Here is a 16,970-nt window from a genome sequence, read left to right as displayed (position 1 = left end):
TAACAAGCATGTGAAGACGTCATAAAAGAGAAAGAGATACATAAATAAATTGTGAAACATTATTTTCTTGCAAGTAAATAGGAAAAACGATACTATGAAAAGTTATGCATACTGACAATATGAAAAAAAAAACCTGTGTAATTTAAGGTACCTAGGATTGTGACAAATACGCGTATTAATCAATGACAATGACAATGAGAAATAAGAGAATTAATAGAAAAGGAGATTGAATTAAGAATTACTTTGTTATCAAATAAGTTTAATTTTATTAAGATAAGAGATTTTTGTATTATTAATGGTTTTATTTTAACATGTAAGTAAAATTTTATTTTAGCATAATTATGAACCATACTTATTATAGTGGAAGACATATGAATATTATTTTTGTGTTATGGATAAATAATTATAAAAAAAAATGTCACAAAAAAAATGAAGTGTAAAATATATATATGTATATATATAAACAAAAATATAAAAAATGTAAAAAAAAAAAAGAAAATATATTCAATAATATATTTTTCCTTTTCCAAAAGGAGGGAGATGAAGTGTAGGTATAGAATATTAGGTAAGGATTCAAATAACATGTAATTAGATCATAAGGATCATATAGCTTAGCGGTACCATATACGGAGAGTCATGTAAGACGACTCTCCCCATATTAGGTTAGGAATGTAATCCATATACGGAAAGTAATGTAAGATGACTCTCTAATAACCATTTGACACCTTTCACGTGTAGACCTCCCAAGTAGTGTGATTCATAGTTAACCTAGATAATTTAGTATATAAATGATTGTATTTTTAAATAAAGGCATTATATCTTCAGTATTTAACCGAGAGTCTTGTGTTTTACTTCTGTCTTGGGTCCCATCCTTACAGTATATTTAGAGTAAAACGCAAATTTCTCCAGGATGGTACACATTTTCCAAGATGGCTGCGATTCCTCGAGGTCCCCAAATGTGAAATAGTGTGGACATGAAAAAGAGACCTTTAATTTACATACATACCAAATTTCATAACTTTGGAAGGATTTCGAAGTTAGACTTAATCCCATTGTGCTAACTGGTAAAAGGTGGAAAACAAAATCCCAGTAGTTACCACCAGTAACAACTTGGTGGTTACTAGTGGGAATAACCCGTTTTAATAATAATGTCACAAAAACAAACATACATTATTGATACATTTACAAAACTCGTATTTTTTTCGTACACACACACATTAAATAAATAAAAACTGTATAAATAATTAAATAGTATAGTATAAATATGGAGTAGGTACTTTAATAAATAATGATATGATTTTTCTTTAATAAAACAAGTGTAAACAGGTTGTGAAGGGCAAGAGGAATCTACCGATATGTAATTTTAAAAAATCCGTCCAGTATCCGTTCAGTACACATTTAAATAAGTACAACTTTCAAAATTCACTAATTAATTCTGATGTCGAGATATTAGCCGGTGGAGCTACTCTTAATCTGAGCTGTTTTTAGAAAGGACTTCAGTTTTTGTTTGATAAGGCAAAGAGTTCTTGATTGTTATAGAGATGTAAAATCTAAAAAAAAAATTTGAGGGCCCCTAGATTGACCGCCGAAACAGTTGGCGCTGTACTGCGTATAAACGTCAACTTTTGTCAATCAAAGTTACCTTATAAATCTTATAATTTACGGAGCCGTATGAACATGTACAATAATAGTACATTACTACAGAGGCTGGGAAATAAGGCGTTGCAGGCCGAATGCATATAGACCGAACGTAGTGAGGCCGGATAGTTATGAGGCCGACAACCCCTTTTCACGAAGATGTATGTATAGTGCTTTTCTCAAACATGCAATAAAATACAAAAAGAAATCACGAAATCAGTTTTATTTCTAAAATAATTTTTAAGAAAAAAAAACCAACTTCTATGGGGGATGCCGCTGAAAGCATTCTTAGATTCCAGACAATGAAATGAAAAAGACAGCATCTTTTGCCTAATTATGTAGAAAAGGAGGTAAACCGACCCACTTTTCTAGTAGCATTTCGTTTTTGTAAAGATCGCAGTTCTAACCTAACCTAACCTACTTTTCTGGTAGCATTTCGTTTCTGTAAGAGTCACAGCTCGAACCTAACCTAACCTACTTTTCTGATAGCAGTTCTGTTCTGTGAGAATCGCAGTTTAAACAAGTTTAAAAAAGTTCCACTTCATCAAATGTCACTTTTTAATATGGAAATGCTGGATTTGTTGATAAAAATACAAAAATCGCTATATGTATGCCTTTCACATTTGAGGAGTTCCCTCGATTCCTCATGGATCCCATCATCAGAACTCGAGCTTGACAAAAATGTTTCTTGAAAACCTAACTTCCTTAACAAACATAACGAAGAGGACAAATCGCCAAACGTGAACTATGCGTCATTGAAGAGTTCCGTTTTGATCATCATCAGCAGTTCCACTTCATCAAATGTCCCTTTTTAAAATGGATGTGCTGGATTTGTTTATAAAAATACAAAAATCACTATATGTATGCCTTTCACATTTGAGGAGTTCCCTCGATTCCTCATGGATCCCATCATCAGAACTCGAGCTTGACAAAAATGTTTCTTGAAAACCTAACTTGCTTAACAAACATAACGAAGAGGACAAATCGCCAAACGTGAACTATGCGTCATTGAAGAGTTCCGTTCTGATCATCATCAGCAGTTCCACTTCATCAAATGTCACTTTTTTAAATGTAAGTGCTTGATTTGTTGATGAAAATACTAAAATCACTATATGTATGCCTTTAACATTTGAGGAGTTCCCTCGATTCCTCATGGAACCCATCATCAGAACTGCTTTTTGACAAAAACGGGACCAATCTGTATGTATATACTTACAATCAAAAAAAGAATTTTCAAAATTGGTCCTGAAATGACGGAGTTATGGAGTAACAAACATTAAAAAAAAAAAAACAAAAAAAAACACAACCGAAATGAGTACCTCCTCCTTTAAAATCTTGAAGTCGGTTCAAAACTAAAAGTAAACTAGGCACAAAATATAACTACCACCTATACCTATCTTTATCACACGTGTCGTATATTTTATACATGTAGTTTGTCAATTTATTAAACAAATTTTCAAGATATATTTATGTATCTTTGATTTTTTTATCTTGCATCCGTCTGACTGTCGTTTTAGCCACATAACTAAGTTTACATAGTTTTATTATGTTGGTATTATGCTTCACATACATCGTTGCCTTAAGCATGGAGTATTATTCAAAGTGCTGGCGATTTTATAGTTACATTCAGTTCTTTAAAATATGCCACAAAAACTTTCTGATAAACTGTGAGATTTTTTCTTAGTTTTTCAATTTATAAAATTGCCATATACTTCGCCTTTGATTTTGGCGGCAGCAAGTTATTTTAAGTCAATTCTGCTTCCGCTCTTAATTTTGTACTCCAGTAATAGGTAGGTCATATTTTCGTCGGAACTCATATTAAATAAATAACACAATCAGCAACGCACAATAAATCTAAACTTTGCCTACAAAACGATAATTAATACTGTATTTGTGTAGTTTAATTTGCAATTCACATTTACTGGAATTTGTTATAATGTGTTTTTTAATTTTATTATGTTCATGTCAATTTTATATAAATAAAACTGTAAAATATAGCAAACGTTTATTATTATTTTTTATAGGCGTAGTGGTAGAATGTCATAACGAACCAAAGAGCAAATATTGCTTAGTTTTTTTAATGGCTGAATGCCATAACGATGCTGTCAGAAATATATGTAAAATGGAAATGAAAAAACCGGCCAAGTGCGATTCGGACTCGCGCACCGTGGGTTCCGTACTTTTTAGGGTTCCGTAGCCAAATGGCAAAAAACGGAACCCTTATGGATTCGTCATGCCTGTCTGTCTGTCTGTCTGTCTGTCTGTCTGTCTGTCTGTCCGTCCGTATGTCACAGCCACTTTTTCCGAAACTATAAGAACTATACTGTTGAAACTTGGTAAGTAGATGTATTCTGTGACCCGCATTAAGATTTTCACACAAGAATAGAAAAAAAAAACAATAAATTTTGGGGGTTCCCCATACAGAACTGAAACTCAAAAATGTTTTTTTCATCAAACCCATACGTGTGGCGTATCTATGGATAGGTCTTCAAAAATGATATTGAGGTTTCTAATATCATTTTCTTCTAAACTGAATAGTTTGCGCGAGAGACAAACGAGATCTAGTAAGTAGTTTTTTTTAATACGTCATAAATCGTAAACCGCAATTTACCTTTCATTCAATCAACTCAAATATAAAAATAAATTTAATTTCATAAACATATTTAAATGGGGCTCCCATACGTTTTTGTGTTATGGTACGGAACCCTTAGTGCGCGAGTCCGACTCGCACTTGGCCGGTTTTTAGTATTTGTTGTTATAGCGGCAACAGAAATACATCATCTGTGAAAATTTCAACTGTCTAGCTATCACGGTTCATTAGATACAGCCTGGTGACAGACAGACGCACAGACGGACAGACGGACAGCGGAGTCTTAGTAATAGGGTCCCGTTTTTACCCTATGGGTACGGAACCCTAAAAAGAGCTACTTTCTAGCCTAGGCCTGCAGTTTTGTATGAAATTTCATTAAATACCTCTAGCTGCGCCCGAAACGTGATACTTCCCAGCCTAGTATGTAGAACATAATATCAATATTTCATTGCATGTTTGAGAAAAGATATCAAGGTGTTGACCTGGTCGTGCTCCAGCCGGACGGTGACGGGCGGCGTGTCGGCGTGCAGGTGCACGCCCATCGACACCACCGGCCCTTGCGTGGTCTTCTCCTTTGGATCCCGGTCTCGAAAGTTACTCTGCTTGCCCTAACAAAAATAATAAGGACAAGCATCTTTTTGTGCATTTATAATGTTTAACAAGCAAACCACCATACGAGTAACTATAAAAGAATGTGGAGTCATCACAATTTATAATTATTGTTGTGATGTCGCTCCAACTGCGGAGAAAAAATAAATCGTTTTGACGTTTCATAAAAAGTAGCTGATCTGACTTTGTAGTTAGTAGTAAAATAATATATATAGATCTTGCATAAAAGTATAAAGTTTTAATTACTAAAACGTAAACAATATAAGTTCTCACCTCTGGACTTTGACTTCTTTTAAGTCTGAAATAAGAATGATTACTTGTGTAATAGAAGCATTCATGAACACGGTTTCCCGAAAGTACTTATACAAATAATTGTAGACAAAACATAATAAAGAATTAGGATAATAATTACAAATGTATATACCTGGATGGACCGCGGACGAACTCCTTTAATGTGGATGGTTTGAAATCAATTCCTGATTTAAAATATTTTACACTCTGGAAAAAATAATACAGTCGTTAAAAAATTAAACTTTTATTTAGATATTTAAAAATAAGTATGTCAACGTTGTTGGCTGTTAATTTATTTTCTTAAATTACCTACACATCAAAAGTTTAAATAAAATGTAAATGGAACCTTTAATAGAAAAAAAATTAAACTGACTTTTCAAAACAGTTTAAAAAAACTGGAGCGAGCTGTCACTTTTTTGCCATACTAAATTAAACCTTATCACCGAGCCAGAAAGGTGTTCGTACCAGACTAGAGAAAACGGTCCACATGAGATAGCAAAAGTGGGTCGCGGTGTCCCACTCGCACATGTTGTCAATGTTAAAAAGATACCATTTTGGTAGTATTAATATCAATAACTACTAAAATTAAATACCTTCTTATATTATTAAAATGCTATAATCAGAGTACGGTTCTGATATCTTTCACGTAATTTGTAAATAATTATGATGTCAATATTATTAACTGATTTAATCAAGCATGTGCACAACAAAAAATACATTAATTTTAATATGGTAGACATTGTAGTAACTGAATATTAATTGGTATCCCCAACTCGATGAAGAAATTTTCAAAATACGTGAATGTTGGCGCTCAGGATTTTGCGAAATTTATTATAAAATGGGTAAAAGATGTTGTGTGAAAGGTTGCAGGAGTGAAAGTTGTGCTGATTGTGGTATATCTTTTCACAGGTAAGCCTCAACTATTCAAGTTTACGATAAAAATACAAGACAACAGTGCCAAACTCATTAGGGTGACTGATGTCGGCACAATGTGAATCGGTCTTACAGAATTCTTATTACCTACGTACTTACTTAATGTAAAAATAAGTTTACCTAAATAAGTATATCTTTATTTCGGCATGTTTATAATTATTTGGTTGACGTAATGAGAGCTATATCATTGCCAAAATGTAAATCCAAAGTCCTTAAATATTACAGACACATTTATACATAATATTTAATTACTGAAAGTTGTTTCATACTATTATATATAGGTATATATATATATATATATATTTGTCGTGGAGATGGGGGTGCGTGTGGTGGCCTATAGCGGTGGCGGTAGTGGGCGCAGTACATCGATGTATGCCTACACAGCTACATAGTATGCTACCAGTGTATGAAATAATACTACGGACTCATCAACCTAGTGCCTACTATACTTTCGTACTAAATAATAAAAATAACTAGTCACGCTTGCAATGAAAGACAATTTAATTTGAAATAACAAAGTCACTTGTAACGTTCAAATCTTTATTCAAGTAGGTAGGCATATTACAATGCGATTATATGAACGTCAAACAAAGCTATTCCGGTTCCAACCGTACACCTCTTGACCCGAGAAGATTTAACCCTATATGGGACCGGCAACAAACTCGATAAATTACATTATCAACTAAGTAATACATAGCAAAACTTTGCTAATCGATTGTATACAGGCGTCTAAAACTGAAATTTAACGCTGCAATGTGTCTTTCTGGAGTCTCGCTCCGACATATATATATATATATATATATATATATATATATATATATATAATCGATTCTATATACGTATACACATTTCCGTCAGTACACAAAGGCGGCATATTTAAAAAAAATAATGTTGCAAACAACTACGATGACGCTTAAAGAATAGCTGAAGTGTGCGAAAGAGAAGCCATCATGTATATGAACATACCATGAGTGCGAAAGAGGCAGACTACAAATGAAAAAACGTGACCATTTTTGAGTTCGACATTTATTTAACGGCTGACATTTATTTATAATATAGTTGGTCAAGCAAATCTTGTCAGTAGAAAAAGGCGCGAAATTCAAATTTTCTATGGGACGATCTACATTTCGCGTCTACATTTTTAGGGTTCCGTACCCAAAGGGTGAAAATGAGACGCTTTTCCTCAATCATCCGCCATTACTACCAAAAACAAATGAATACATGAGAGTATATATGTGTAGGCGATAGTTCCTTATTTCATGTCTAATTTAAGAGCGTTCTTACAAGAAAAGTCGAAATAATGTAAAATTGATGATATTCCCGACAACATTTAAGATTTTACGCTCATTATTAGAAATAAAGAGTACTTGTTCCAGTAAGAGCGTTTTCTTATCTTTAGGAATATCGTTGTACATTTTAGAAAAAAGACTAATTAAATTAGTAATGACTTTTTTTTCTGATGGTCGTTTACGAAAAACCGCGTGAAGCACTGAATTGTGAGCTCTTATTTGTAAATTTTGAGAAGTTTACTCTGCTGAAGTTGGATATTTTGTATTACTAATATCCTGTACTTTAGGAATATCGAACGATATTCTTCCTACATGCTTTTGAAAAAGAGAAAATCAATGTAAAACGAATTGAATTTTCTCTTCGAAACAAGTGTAAATTCCTACGAAAATCTACTTAGTATCGAAGTCATTTTTATACACGAGCAATCTAAAACGCTTGCTTATACTGTTGGTATATATTTGTGTTTATCAAATTCTATTTTAATTTTTTGGCAATTTTTTGAAAACTACTCTATATAACCCATGACGCGCGCTCGCGATCTCAGTACCGCGGCAGAGCTTGAAGAGGTCGGACCTGTGTCGGTCGGCTCCACACGTTTTCGACGGCGACGACGAGGTTTTTTATCTTTGTGTGCGGCAGGCGCCGTGTAAAACGCTATACTGTGTGCGTGTAAACTGCGACTGAGAAACTTTGATCCGAGTATTCCGAGTACTGTCTTTGTTTTTATAGTATTATAATAGTTAGAATAGTAACATAACAAACTTCCGAACAGCATTAAAAATATTTGAAATGACCTGACATTTCATAGGTAGTAAATTTAAAAAAAACCAGCCAAGTGCGAGTCGGACTCGCGCACAAAGGGTTCCGTAACATTACGCACAAAACGGTAAATAAATCACGTTTGTTTTATCGGAGCCCCACTTAAATATCTATTTTATTCCGTACCCAAAGGGTAAAAACGGGACCCTATTACTAAGACTACGCTGTCTGTCTGTCCGTCTGTCACCAGGCTGTATCTCATGAACCGTGATAGCTAGACAGTTAAAATTTTCACAGATGATGTATTTCTGTTGCCGCTATAACAAGAAATACTAAAAACAGAATTAAATGTGGTACTTCCTATAGAAAGGGACCTTATTGTCGATGGCGCTTACGCCATTATAAACGATGCTCCGATATAACTAAGACTGAACTTGTATAAGTTTTGAGTATGTATTACTCATCCTCCTTATGAACGCTGGCAGTACCTAGTGGAACTTAGGTTTGGTGCAACATAGGCGCACACTGTTTTGGTCATTTGGCCGTGACGGCCGTATTCGTGTGGTAGATGTGCGCACACGCTTAGGTCAGCTGCGCAGACCTGCCACACGCGTCGCATTACTGTCCCTAGTTGATGGCTAGTGCTTATCAGCACTAAGGGGCGGGGATGTAGGCGATAGTTCCTTATTTCATGTCTAATTTAAGTTTAGGTTTAAAAAAACTACTACTAAGCTACTTATATTATTAGTTGTAATTTTAATTGTTAAGGTTTATTTCGTGCATACTAACTCCATCTGTTGAGCCTAATACACTTTATGTGAATATTTAAAAATAAAGTCACAGAGGGCGCTGGCGTGTATACTTAACCTAAGAAAATGGCGAATTTTACTGTTACCTATCTGCTCACAACGTGACACGCGAGCACTCTCTCATATTTTCACTTATAAAACCTAGTTTTAATCCATCTTCTACCTGCGTATCCTACAATATGTATATAAGTGATAAGCAGATTTTTTACGATGCCTGTTTTTGAGAGATAGCATCTCGAACATATACGCAATACAATAGAAATGACATCAGCATTTGGCTTGCTTAGCGTCTAAAGGTAAATATTTGCATCATAATTACACGATCACGTGATCTTGTGGGGGGGGGGGGGCATAATACAATCTTATATTTAACTTCTCACACCTAATTTATTATGACATTTTGTGATTTTTAACAAAAAAAAACCTGTAATTTTAATTAATATAACTCAGCAGGGAAGAAAAAGGCCCTTTCTAAATAAGTGAATTCCTTTCTGAATACATTCTATCTTATCCTAATATCCCACATACATATGACTTATGGTCACCCTAATTAGAAAGAGATGCAACCGCCCACTTTGACTTCTCATGTGGACACACTTTTTGGCTCGTGTACTCCATCCGTATGGTTTAAAATGCCATATCAAATTACGTAAAAGATACCAGAACCGTACTCTGAATATAGCACTTAAAATAATATAAGAAGGTATTTAATTTTAGTAGTTATTGATATAAATACTACCAAAATGGTATCTTTTTAACATTGGCAACATGTGCGAATGGGACACCGCGACCCCCTTTTGCTATCTCATGTGGACCGTTTTCTTTAGTCTGGTACGAACACCCTTCTGGCTCGGTGATAAGGTTCAATTTAGTATGGCAAAAAAAATGACAGCTCGCTCCAGTTTAGGGTATAACTTCATGGTTTGAAATGCCATATAAATTATTGGCTATAGTATTTAACTAATCCCCACATATAGTAAAAACTTTAATCACATTTTAATTAAAAATACCATGCTAATATTTAATACCTCGTTATCCTATTTAATTAATTAACCTTTTCGACGCTGTGTCAAACACAAAAGCAGTCGCCACGTCACCGAAGTGTCAAAACTGAAATTGAACTTTATGCATATGCATGTAGGTAGGTCTATGTTGCTCTGTGGTCTATAACCGATTAATCGGTATTTGGCGTTTAACCTATGGTGCGCATATATCGGTCATTGGTGTCCAAAAGGTTAATCCACTTCGTCACCTTTTTTAGTAGCATTTCGTTCCTGTAAGGGTCGCAGTTCTAACCTAACCTAACCCACTTTTCTGATAGCAGTACGGTACTGTGAGAAACGCAGTTCAAACCTAACCTAACCTAACCCACTTACCCACGGCGTGTGCGGTGCAATGTACGGGGGGTTGAGCGGGAGCGGTTAGTATATTTGGCACCATTATACTTTATTTGGTAATATGTATACATTTTATGGTAATCATAGTGGTTCATTTATGTGAAAATAGCGCATTAATTTGCTCTTCAAGATTTGGTGACCATTAATTACATTTGGTGATCATTCATTATTTCTGATGTTTGAATACAATTTGAAGTGGAGTCGTGATTAAGACAGACCGTAGAACTTGTGTAATTTTAGACTTTAGGTCCAGGTCCGAGTACGAGTCAGTCAGTCAGTCAGTCCGGGTCAGGCAACTTGCTTAACAAACATAAGGAAAAGGACAAATTTCTAAACGTGAACTTGGCGTCGTTAACAGTTCCACTTCATCAAATGTCACTTATTTAAATGTAAATGTTTGATTTGTTGATGAAAATACAAAAATAACTATATGTATGCCTTTACGATTTGAGGAGTTCCCTCGATCCCTAATGGAGCCCATCATCAGAACTGGGTTCATCATCATGGGGAACATCATACACACAAAACAAGAATTTTCAAAATCGGTCCAGAAATGACGGAGATATATGGAGTAGCAAATATAAAAAAAAAAACATACAACCGAATTGAGAACCCCTTTTGGGACTTGGAAGTCAGTTAAAAATACCCAAGTTGTATTACTTACGTCCTCTTGATCACCGAAAATTCTGGCTTTTAACTTTAGTCAGAACCTTCGAGCAACACGGAAGGGAGACGGCATTCGCACTATCTCCCCTCTGCCGAGGTACAAGCCCAACTGAGCTAGCGCGAGTATTTAGACAGAGTCAGGTCGCGCGAGTGAACACTGCAGCAGAAAAAATGCCTAATTGCTCGGTTTTTTGTTGTAAAAAGAGGTTGGAGACATCAAATTTACAAAATGATGGTGTTACATTTCACATGTAAGTTTTTTTTTACATATCATACGTTTAATTACATTTAAACACCAAACTATCATATTTCCGTCTCATATAAGTAATTGTTAGATTTATCGATTTTGCTCGCCCGTACAAATTTTGGATCGGTGGAGCGACAAATCCAACTTCTCATCTGACTAATCTCTCAGAAAGCAATAAAATTCTTCGGCGAAAATATGTTAGTGTGCGTGTTGTGACACTTGAGACTCGTCCGTACCCAAAGCAAATCGAGGTGTGCAAGATTTTTCTGTGTAGTGTGTCATTTTCTATGTATTTGTGTCGTCATTACAGATTGGATTTTGTATGTAAGTGTGTAAGAACTAAGAAGTGCGACTGTGTGCACTAGGGAATGCAATGCCGGGATACCAGGATCCCGATATACCGGGATTCCGCGTGCAATTTGCGGAATTAATCCCGCTCGTAAATTAAGCGAGATCCCGCGGGATTCAGGAGTGACTATGTTCTTGCGTGTTACTACGAGTAACACGTGTGCGGGCACGCTCCTTATGGCGAAAATTCTTCACGGAGCCTAGATGCATGTGGGAAGAAAGGGGGTAAGGACATCGAAGAGAATTTCGCCGGAATTTGTGGGCCACGGGCGGTATAGGAATTACGAACTCGTGTTAATAAAGCCTTCCATTTGCACTCGTACGTAAATTCTTGTTTACCGCCTTTAATACACAATGTACCATTTCTAAATTTTGTTTTAAACCTTCAAATTTAGTACCGATTCGTCAAATTGTATACTAATTTGCGGGATCCCGCAAATACCGGGATCCAGCGGGACCGCTGAATACCGGGATTCAATTCTTAATGCGGGATTGCATTCCCTAGTGTGCACGTTTCCCCCCGCATAAAATGGCAGAAATATTTGTCCGGTAAGATATCGCTTGGGCTCCTCCCTTCCGACGTGTCGGAAGCCGGTGTTGCTCGAAGTTCAGAACGATGTTACGGGGGGATCAACAATGTTTTCGCCCGTATTGATAAGAGCGATGAAGTTCCCTACATCTAGATGCCGTTTCCCATATTCATAAAACTTTACAAGCCTTAATTGGTTAATTTACGTTTTATCTCTTTCTTACATTTGTATGTATTTACGTAAGTCAAAATGACAGATTAAGTGCCAGTTGCACCATCCGCACTTGACAGACTGATCATCGTCACCCGGCGCGCCGGCGGCGGTTTACTATGAAACTTTCCATACAATAAAAATTAGCGAACTCTTTAACGATGACAAACAGTTTGGTGCAACCGACCCTTAGTGCCAGATGCATCCATAGTTGACAGACTGATCAACGTCACGCGGCGCGCCGCGGCAGTTTACTACGAAACTTTTCATACAATAAAAATTTGCGAACTCTTTAACGATGACAAACAGTTTGGTGCAACCGACCCTAAGATAATCTATGAGCTAATTGTAGCTTCTAGCGCGTTAATGAATAACGCCATTAGTCTAAAGTGTCTAAACTAATCTAGATTTTATAGGAAACCACTGCACAACCGTTGTTCGTCAACAACCGTGGAAAGTAAGGTGTAGTGTAGTTACCAATTCCTCTGGGGTCGGCTCCGACCGCTCAGTGGCTTTCTGTTGTTCCGGCGACACCTTCCACGAGCGTATCTGCATGTACTTGGTAACGATGGAGAGGGTGACGGTGGTGGTGACGGCCTCCAGCACCAGGCGCGTGGAAATGGGCAAGGACTTGAGCGTGGAGCGCAGCACGCCACCCTGCACGCGCCCGGCGTCCGTGTACAGACGGGTCTCCAGGGTGTAGCAGGTCACGTCGGCTAGACGCAACTTCCAGGGGAACGATTCCATGGGTTCTTCTGCAAACAGACCTTTTTTACCAAGCGTTTATTTAACTTATAATGTTTATTTGTAATGTTTGTTCAGGTCAAAGCTTGCAACTTTTGCTTGCAACACTTCCCATTATTCGATGGAGGTGAAACTTTACATAGGTACATATGTAAGTTGTGTGACAATGCAATATCATGGTACCATCGAGCTGATCTAATGATGGACACAGGAGGTGGCCATAGGAACTCTGTGATAAAACTACCTAGTTCTGTTCGAGTTTGTTAGAATTGTCTCGATGAGTATTGGTTGGTTGCCGGTTGAAAGAAAAGTAAAGTTGGAGATAAAAGCTTGTATCAAAAATGAAATTTTAGCAAGTTTTATTTAATATAAGTACACTTGTTATCACATTTGTTACATGTATTTCACATTTCTTTACAACCAAAGTTGAGTTCTCGTTTATATTTTTGAAGCAATTTTTAGATCAGCAACTGATTTAATGACCAATTGCGTATGTAAAAAGCACTTATGTAGGTACACTAAATAATTTATTCTTTAGGTATAATTTACCTTTTTTTGAAAAATTATAATTTTTTCATATACCTGTAGGCTTTGTTATAAACGTAGGGCCGTCATGGCGGACGTTCTCCCAAAGATGTTTCATAATAGAGCTTGAGCTGACTGTTAAGCGCCCCACACTAAAATAAAACATTACTTACAAGTAAATATGTACATACTACGTATGCGATATTTCATAAATTTATACATAGAATACGGAGAATTTTCTGAGCATTAGTCTCAAGACCATTATATCAGCCGACAAGTACATTATATACTGTGTACTAATAACGATTTCTCCACAACAATTGGCGATTGATGCCCTCCTTCAACAAATTTTGTTTTGCTTATCTTTGTTTTGAGCACACGTTACCTGAGCACGAGCACCTGCTGCTTGGGCACGCCGGCGGCGAGCCGCTCGACGGCGTCGCGCATGGCGGCGCAGCCCTCAGCCGACGCCGTGCCCGTGGTGAAGTACACCACCGCCGTGCCCACCTCCACGCAGACCAGCAGCTGCTGCAGGCGCGCGTGCAGCTTCAGCAGGCGGTCGGGGTGCAGAAACGTCTCAGGGGTCTTAGTCTGCATTAAGAAACTGCTTACAGAGAATGTAGGTATCACAAAATGATATAGGTATTAATTATTAACGGTGCACCAGCTCCCCGAGCCGTGCGACTGTGACCCGCTACTGACTACAACAACAACATGTTACCTGTGGAGGAGCCGCGGGCCTGCACATTTCGCCGTGGTCGCTGCTGGAGCCGAGGCTGCGCAGTCGCGCCGCGTGCACCAGCTCCGACCCTGAGCCTGTGCGGCTGGCGCCGCGCCCGCTCGACGACTGTTCAACAGAAGTTTGATATTTTTATACTGAGTATGCCATAAATAGTTAAGTATTTATAATATGCCCAAATTACCATCTCAATTAGAAATTTAAAGTTGTAAAAGTCATTGTGTATGTTATGAACTAAAATAAAATACATATATCAATTAATTTGTGAACTTACAGGTGGCGTAACGCGGCGTCGTAAATAAGATTGTGACGATGATGAGGCTCTTGACAACGGCGCTGTTTCTGTAAGTTACCACGATATACGATATAAGCCAGAATTCATCATTATCACATTTATCCCAAATAAAAAGGTGCGCGTATATATAAAAAAGGAATAGAGATAAGTTTTCTTACCTAATATTGTTGTGGGTGATTTGTTAAGCGGTTTGTAGGCGAGCCACGCTATGAAGAGCGGGTCGGCGCAGAAAGCCACCGGCTCCGTCCAAATACCCAGGTAGTCTACCGTGCCCTCTGACTGCTCGGCGCACCACTGCAGCGCCACGCGGACGAACGCTCTAATACAAACAAACTCGTTGTACAATCAGCGGCCTAACGTACAATAGCAAAACTGGCGAATAGAACAACCAAGTTCAAAAGTAGGTATCTGCCCGATTGACTGAGCGGTTTGTAGGCGAGCCACGCTATGAAGAGCGGGTCAGAAGACCACCAGTACAGCTCCGTTCACACGCCCAGGTAGTCTACCGTGTATAACGCTCTAATTATAAACAAACTCATGTCATTTGAGTAATATTGTTCAATAAGCATCAATAGTAACTGAACCACCAAACAAATACCCTCTCTTTACATTTTTGAAGTAGCCATATGTATACGTCCACAAAAATATACATCTTTTTTAATTTTGCCAAAATGCCAGATGCAAACAGTATTTAGAACTTCCGGAACCAAAACTAGAGATCTACAAAAACGGTCCCTATTACAGAGCTATTAAAATTTACAATAATATTCCTGCTTATTTAAAAACGTCTCAGACATACACCCAATTTGAAACAAATCTAAAACGTAAGCTGGTCGAAAAATGCAATTACATATCTGAATTTATGGAGGATACCTGTTATAACTAAGTACCTATATGTAAGAAAACACATTTTAGTTAAGTACCTGATAAATTGATTGTTTCTAATTGTTACCTACTCTTAATATTTATTTTAACTTATGTTATGCTTGTCACATTAATAAAACTTATAATTGTTTTGTTTTTTAGCAGGTTTAAAAAAAATATCTCAAAGCATTTATTTCGTTTAATAGTACAAAATAACACTCTCATGGTTGGGACTTCCTAGTAAGTATGTACCTATATAATACCTGTGACGGGAAGCCCCGCTCTTCCACATGTATCTAGTACATCTGTACACAGTTAACCATAATAAAATCTAACATTGTGCAAACTGCTATTATTTTAACAAAATAATAACTTATAACTAGACGATTTCGCAGATCTGCGAACTCGACTCCACACTCGCGTTCGCAGTTTCGCGCCGCGATTCACGCATGAGTGTGGAGGGCTTAAGAGCATGGCGAGCACCCTGGGCAAGTGACCACCAGCATACTTAAAATGTTCTATACTCAGGCCATCGTGGCCCGGTGACTTTCCTCTCTGCATTTAAAGCGAGGTTTAGACTAACAAGAACTTGCATGCAATTTTCATTACATTGCGGTATCTGATAAACATTTTGAATGCAGTTTACATTAGTAGTCGGCAATGTAACGTAAATGCATGCAAGTTCTTGCTAGTCTAAACCTTGCTTTATGTACACATTATACATTAACACAAGCAAAGAAAAAGGTCTACATTATCACCGCCCAACCATATGATGGTACAATACTGTCACGGCCCTACTGTCAGGGCAAAATGGTGCGACAATTCCAGAGCGGTGTGGTTACATAACTCACATTTTAATAAACACTAACTTCAGTACTAAGTGAAACCAATTTAGTGTCAGTCTAAAGTCTAAAATATATATCGAGAATTTACTTACGTGGTAGTCTGCGAGTCAGGAGCGGAGAATATCCATGCCTGTTTAACATTCCCTTCATCTAGGTCCAAACAAAAATATTGACAAAATTTAGATCGCCATTTTTTATGCTCAAAAACTTCATTGGTAAAGTCGGACCAAGCTAACTCTGCATGCCATTTGCAATGACAAAGTGTGACAATGTCTTAACTAATACTAATCGGTGCAAAGTTACCTTAGACGGACTCTGCAAGTTAGCAAATTTGAAGGTTACTTTGACGTCGCACGCTATAATTTATACAGGTATTACAAAGACAGTTTGTGCTTAACAAACGGTTTTAGTCCTTCGGATTATCTACCTACACACAAATAAAATTAAGTCAATGTTTAACACACGCGGTGCAATAATATCAGTGGTTATATTATTGACATTTTATTTTTAAGTTTGAAGATTCAGCTTCTATGGGTTACTCTAATTATTACTTATACACAATGGAGGTACTTGCAGGTACTCTGACTTGACTGATCCTTCACGATGTGTCCTCTTTGACTGCCTCGATCCAAGTGAACGAG

At 37.1% G+C, this 16,970-nt stretch overlaps 1 protein-coding gene across 1 annotated transcript in view; it reads right to left on the bottom strand.

Moving 5' to 3' along the window:
- Positions 1–16,970, bottom strand: part of LOC134753720 (uncharacterized) — a 190,881-nt gene that overhangs the window by 112,517 nt on the left and 61,394 nt on the right. The window contains exons 17-26 of the mRNA XM_063689659.1: positions 16,422–16,479; positions 14,779–14,939; positions 14,600–14,667; positions 14,308–14,433; positions 13,972–14,177; positions 13,644–13,738; positions 12,795–13,072; positions 5,262–5,335; positions 5,111–5,135; positions 4,711–4,836 (exon numbers count right to left, since the gene is read on the bottom strand). Of these exons, the coding sequence (XP_063545729.1) occupies positions 4,711–4,836; positions 5,111–5,135; positions 5,262–5,335; positions 12,795–13,072; positions 13,644–13,738; positions 13,972–14,177; positions 14,308–14,433; positions 14,600–14,667; positions 14,779–14,939; positions 16,422–16,479 (1,217 nt within the window). The remainder of the gene's footprint in view (positions 1–4,710; positions 4,837–5,110; positions 5,136–5,261; positions 5,336–12,794; positions 13,073–13,643; positions 13,739–13,971; positions 14,178–14,307; positions 14,434–14,599; positions 14,668–14,778; positions 14,940–16,421; positions 16,480–16,970) is intronic.

The sequence above is a fragment of the Cydia strobilella genome, chromosome Z (assembly GCF_947568885.1).
Source record: "Cydia strobilella chromosome Z, ilCydStro3.1, whole genome shotgun sequence".
Lineage (NCBI taxonomy): Eukaryota > Metazoa > Arthropoda > Insecta > Lepidoptera > Tortricidae > Cydia > Cydia strobilella.
The sequence above is the reverse complement of the archived record's forward strand: the minus strand, read 5'-3'. Positions and strand labels throughout refer to the sequence as shown.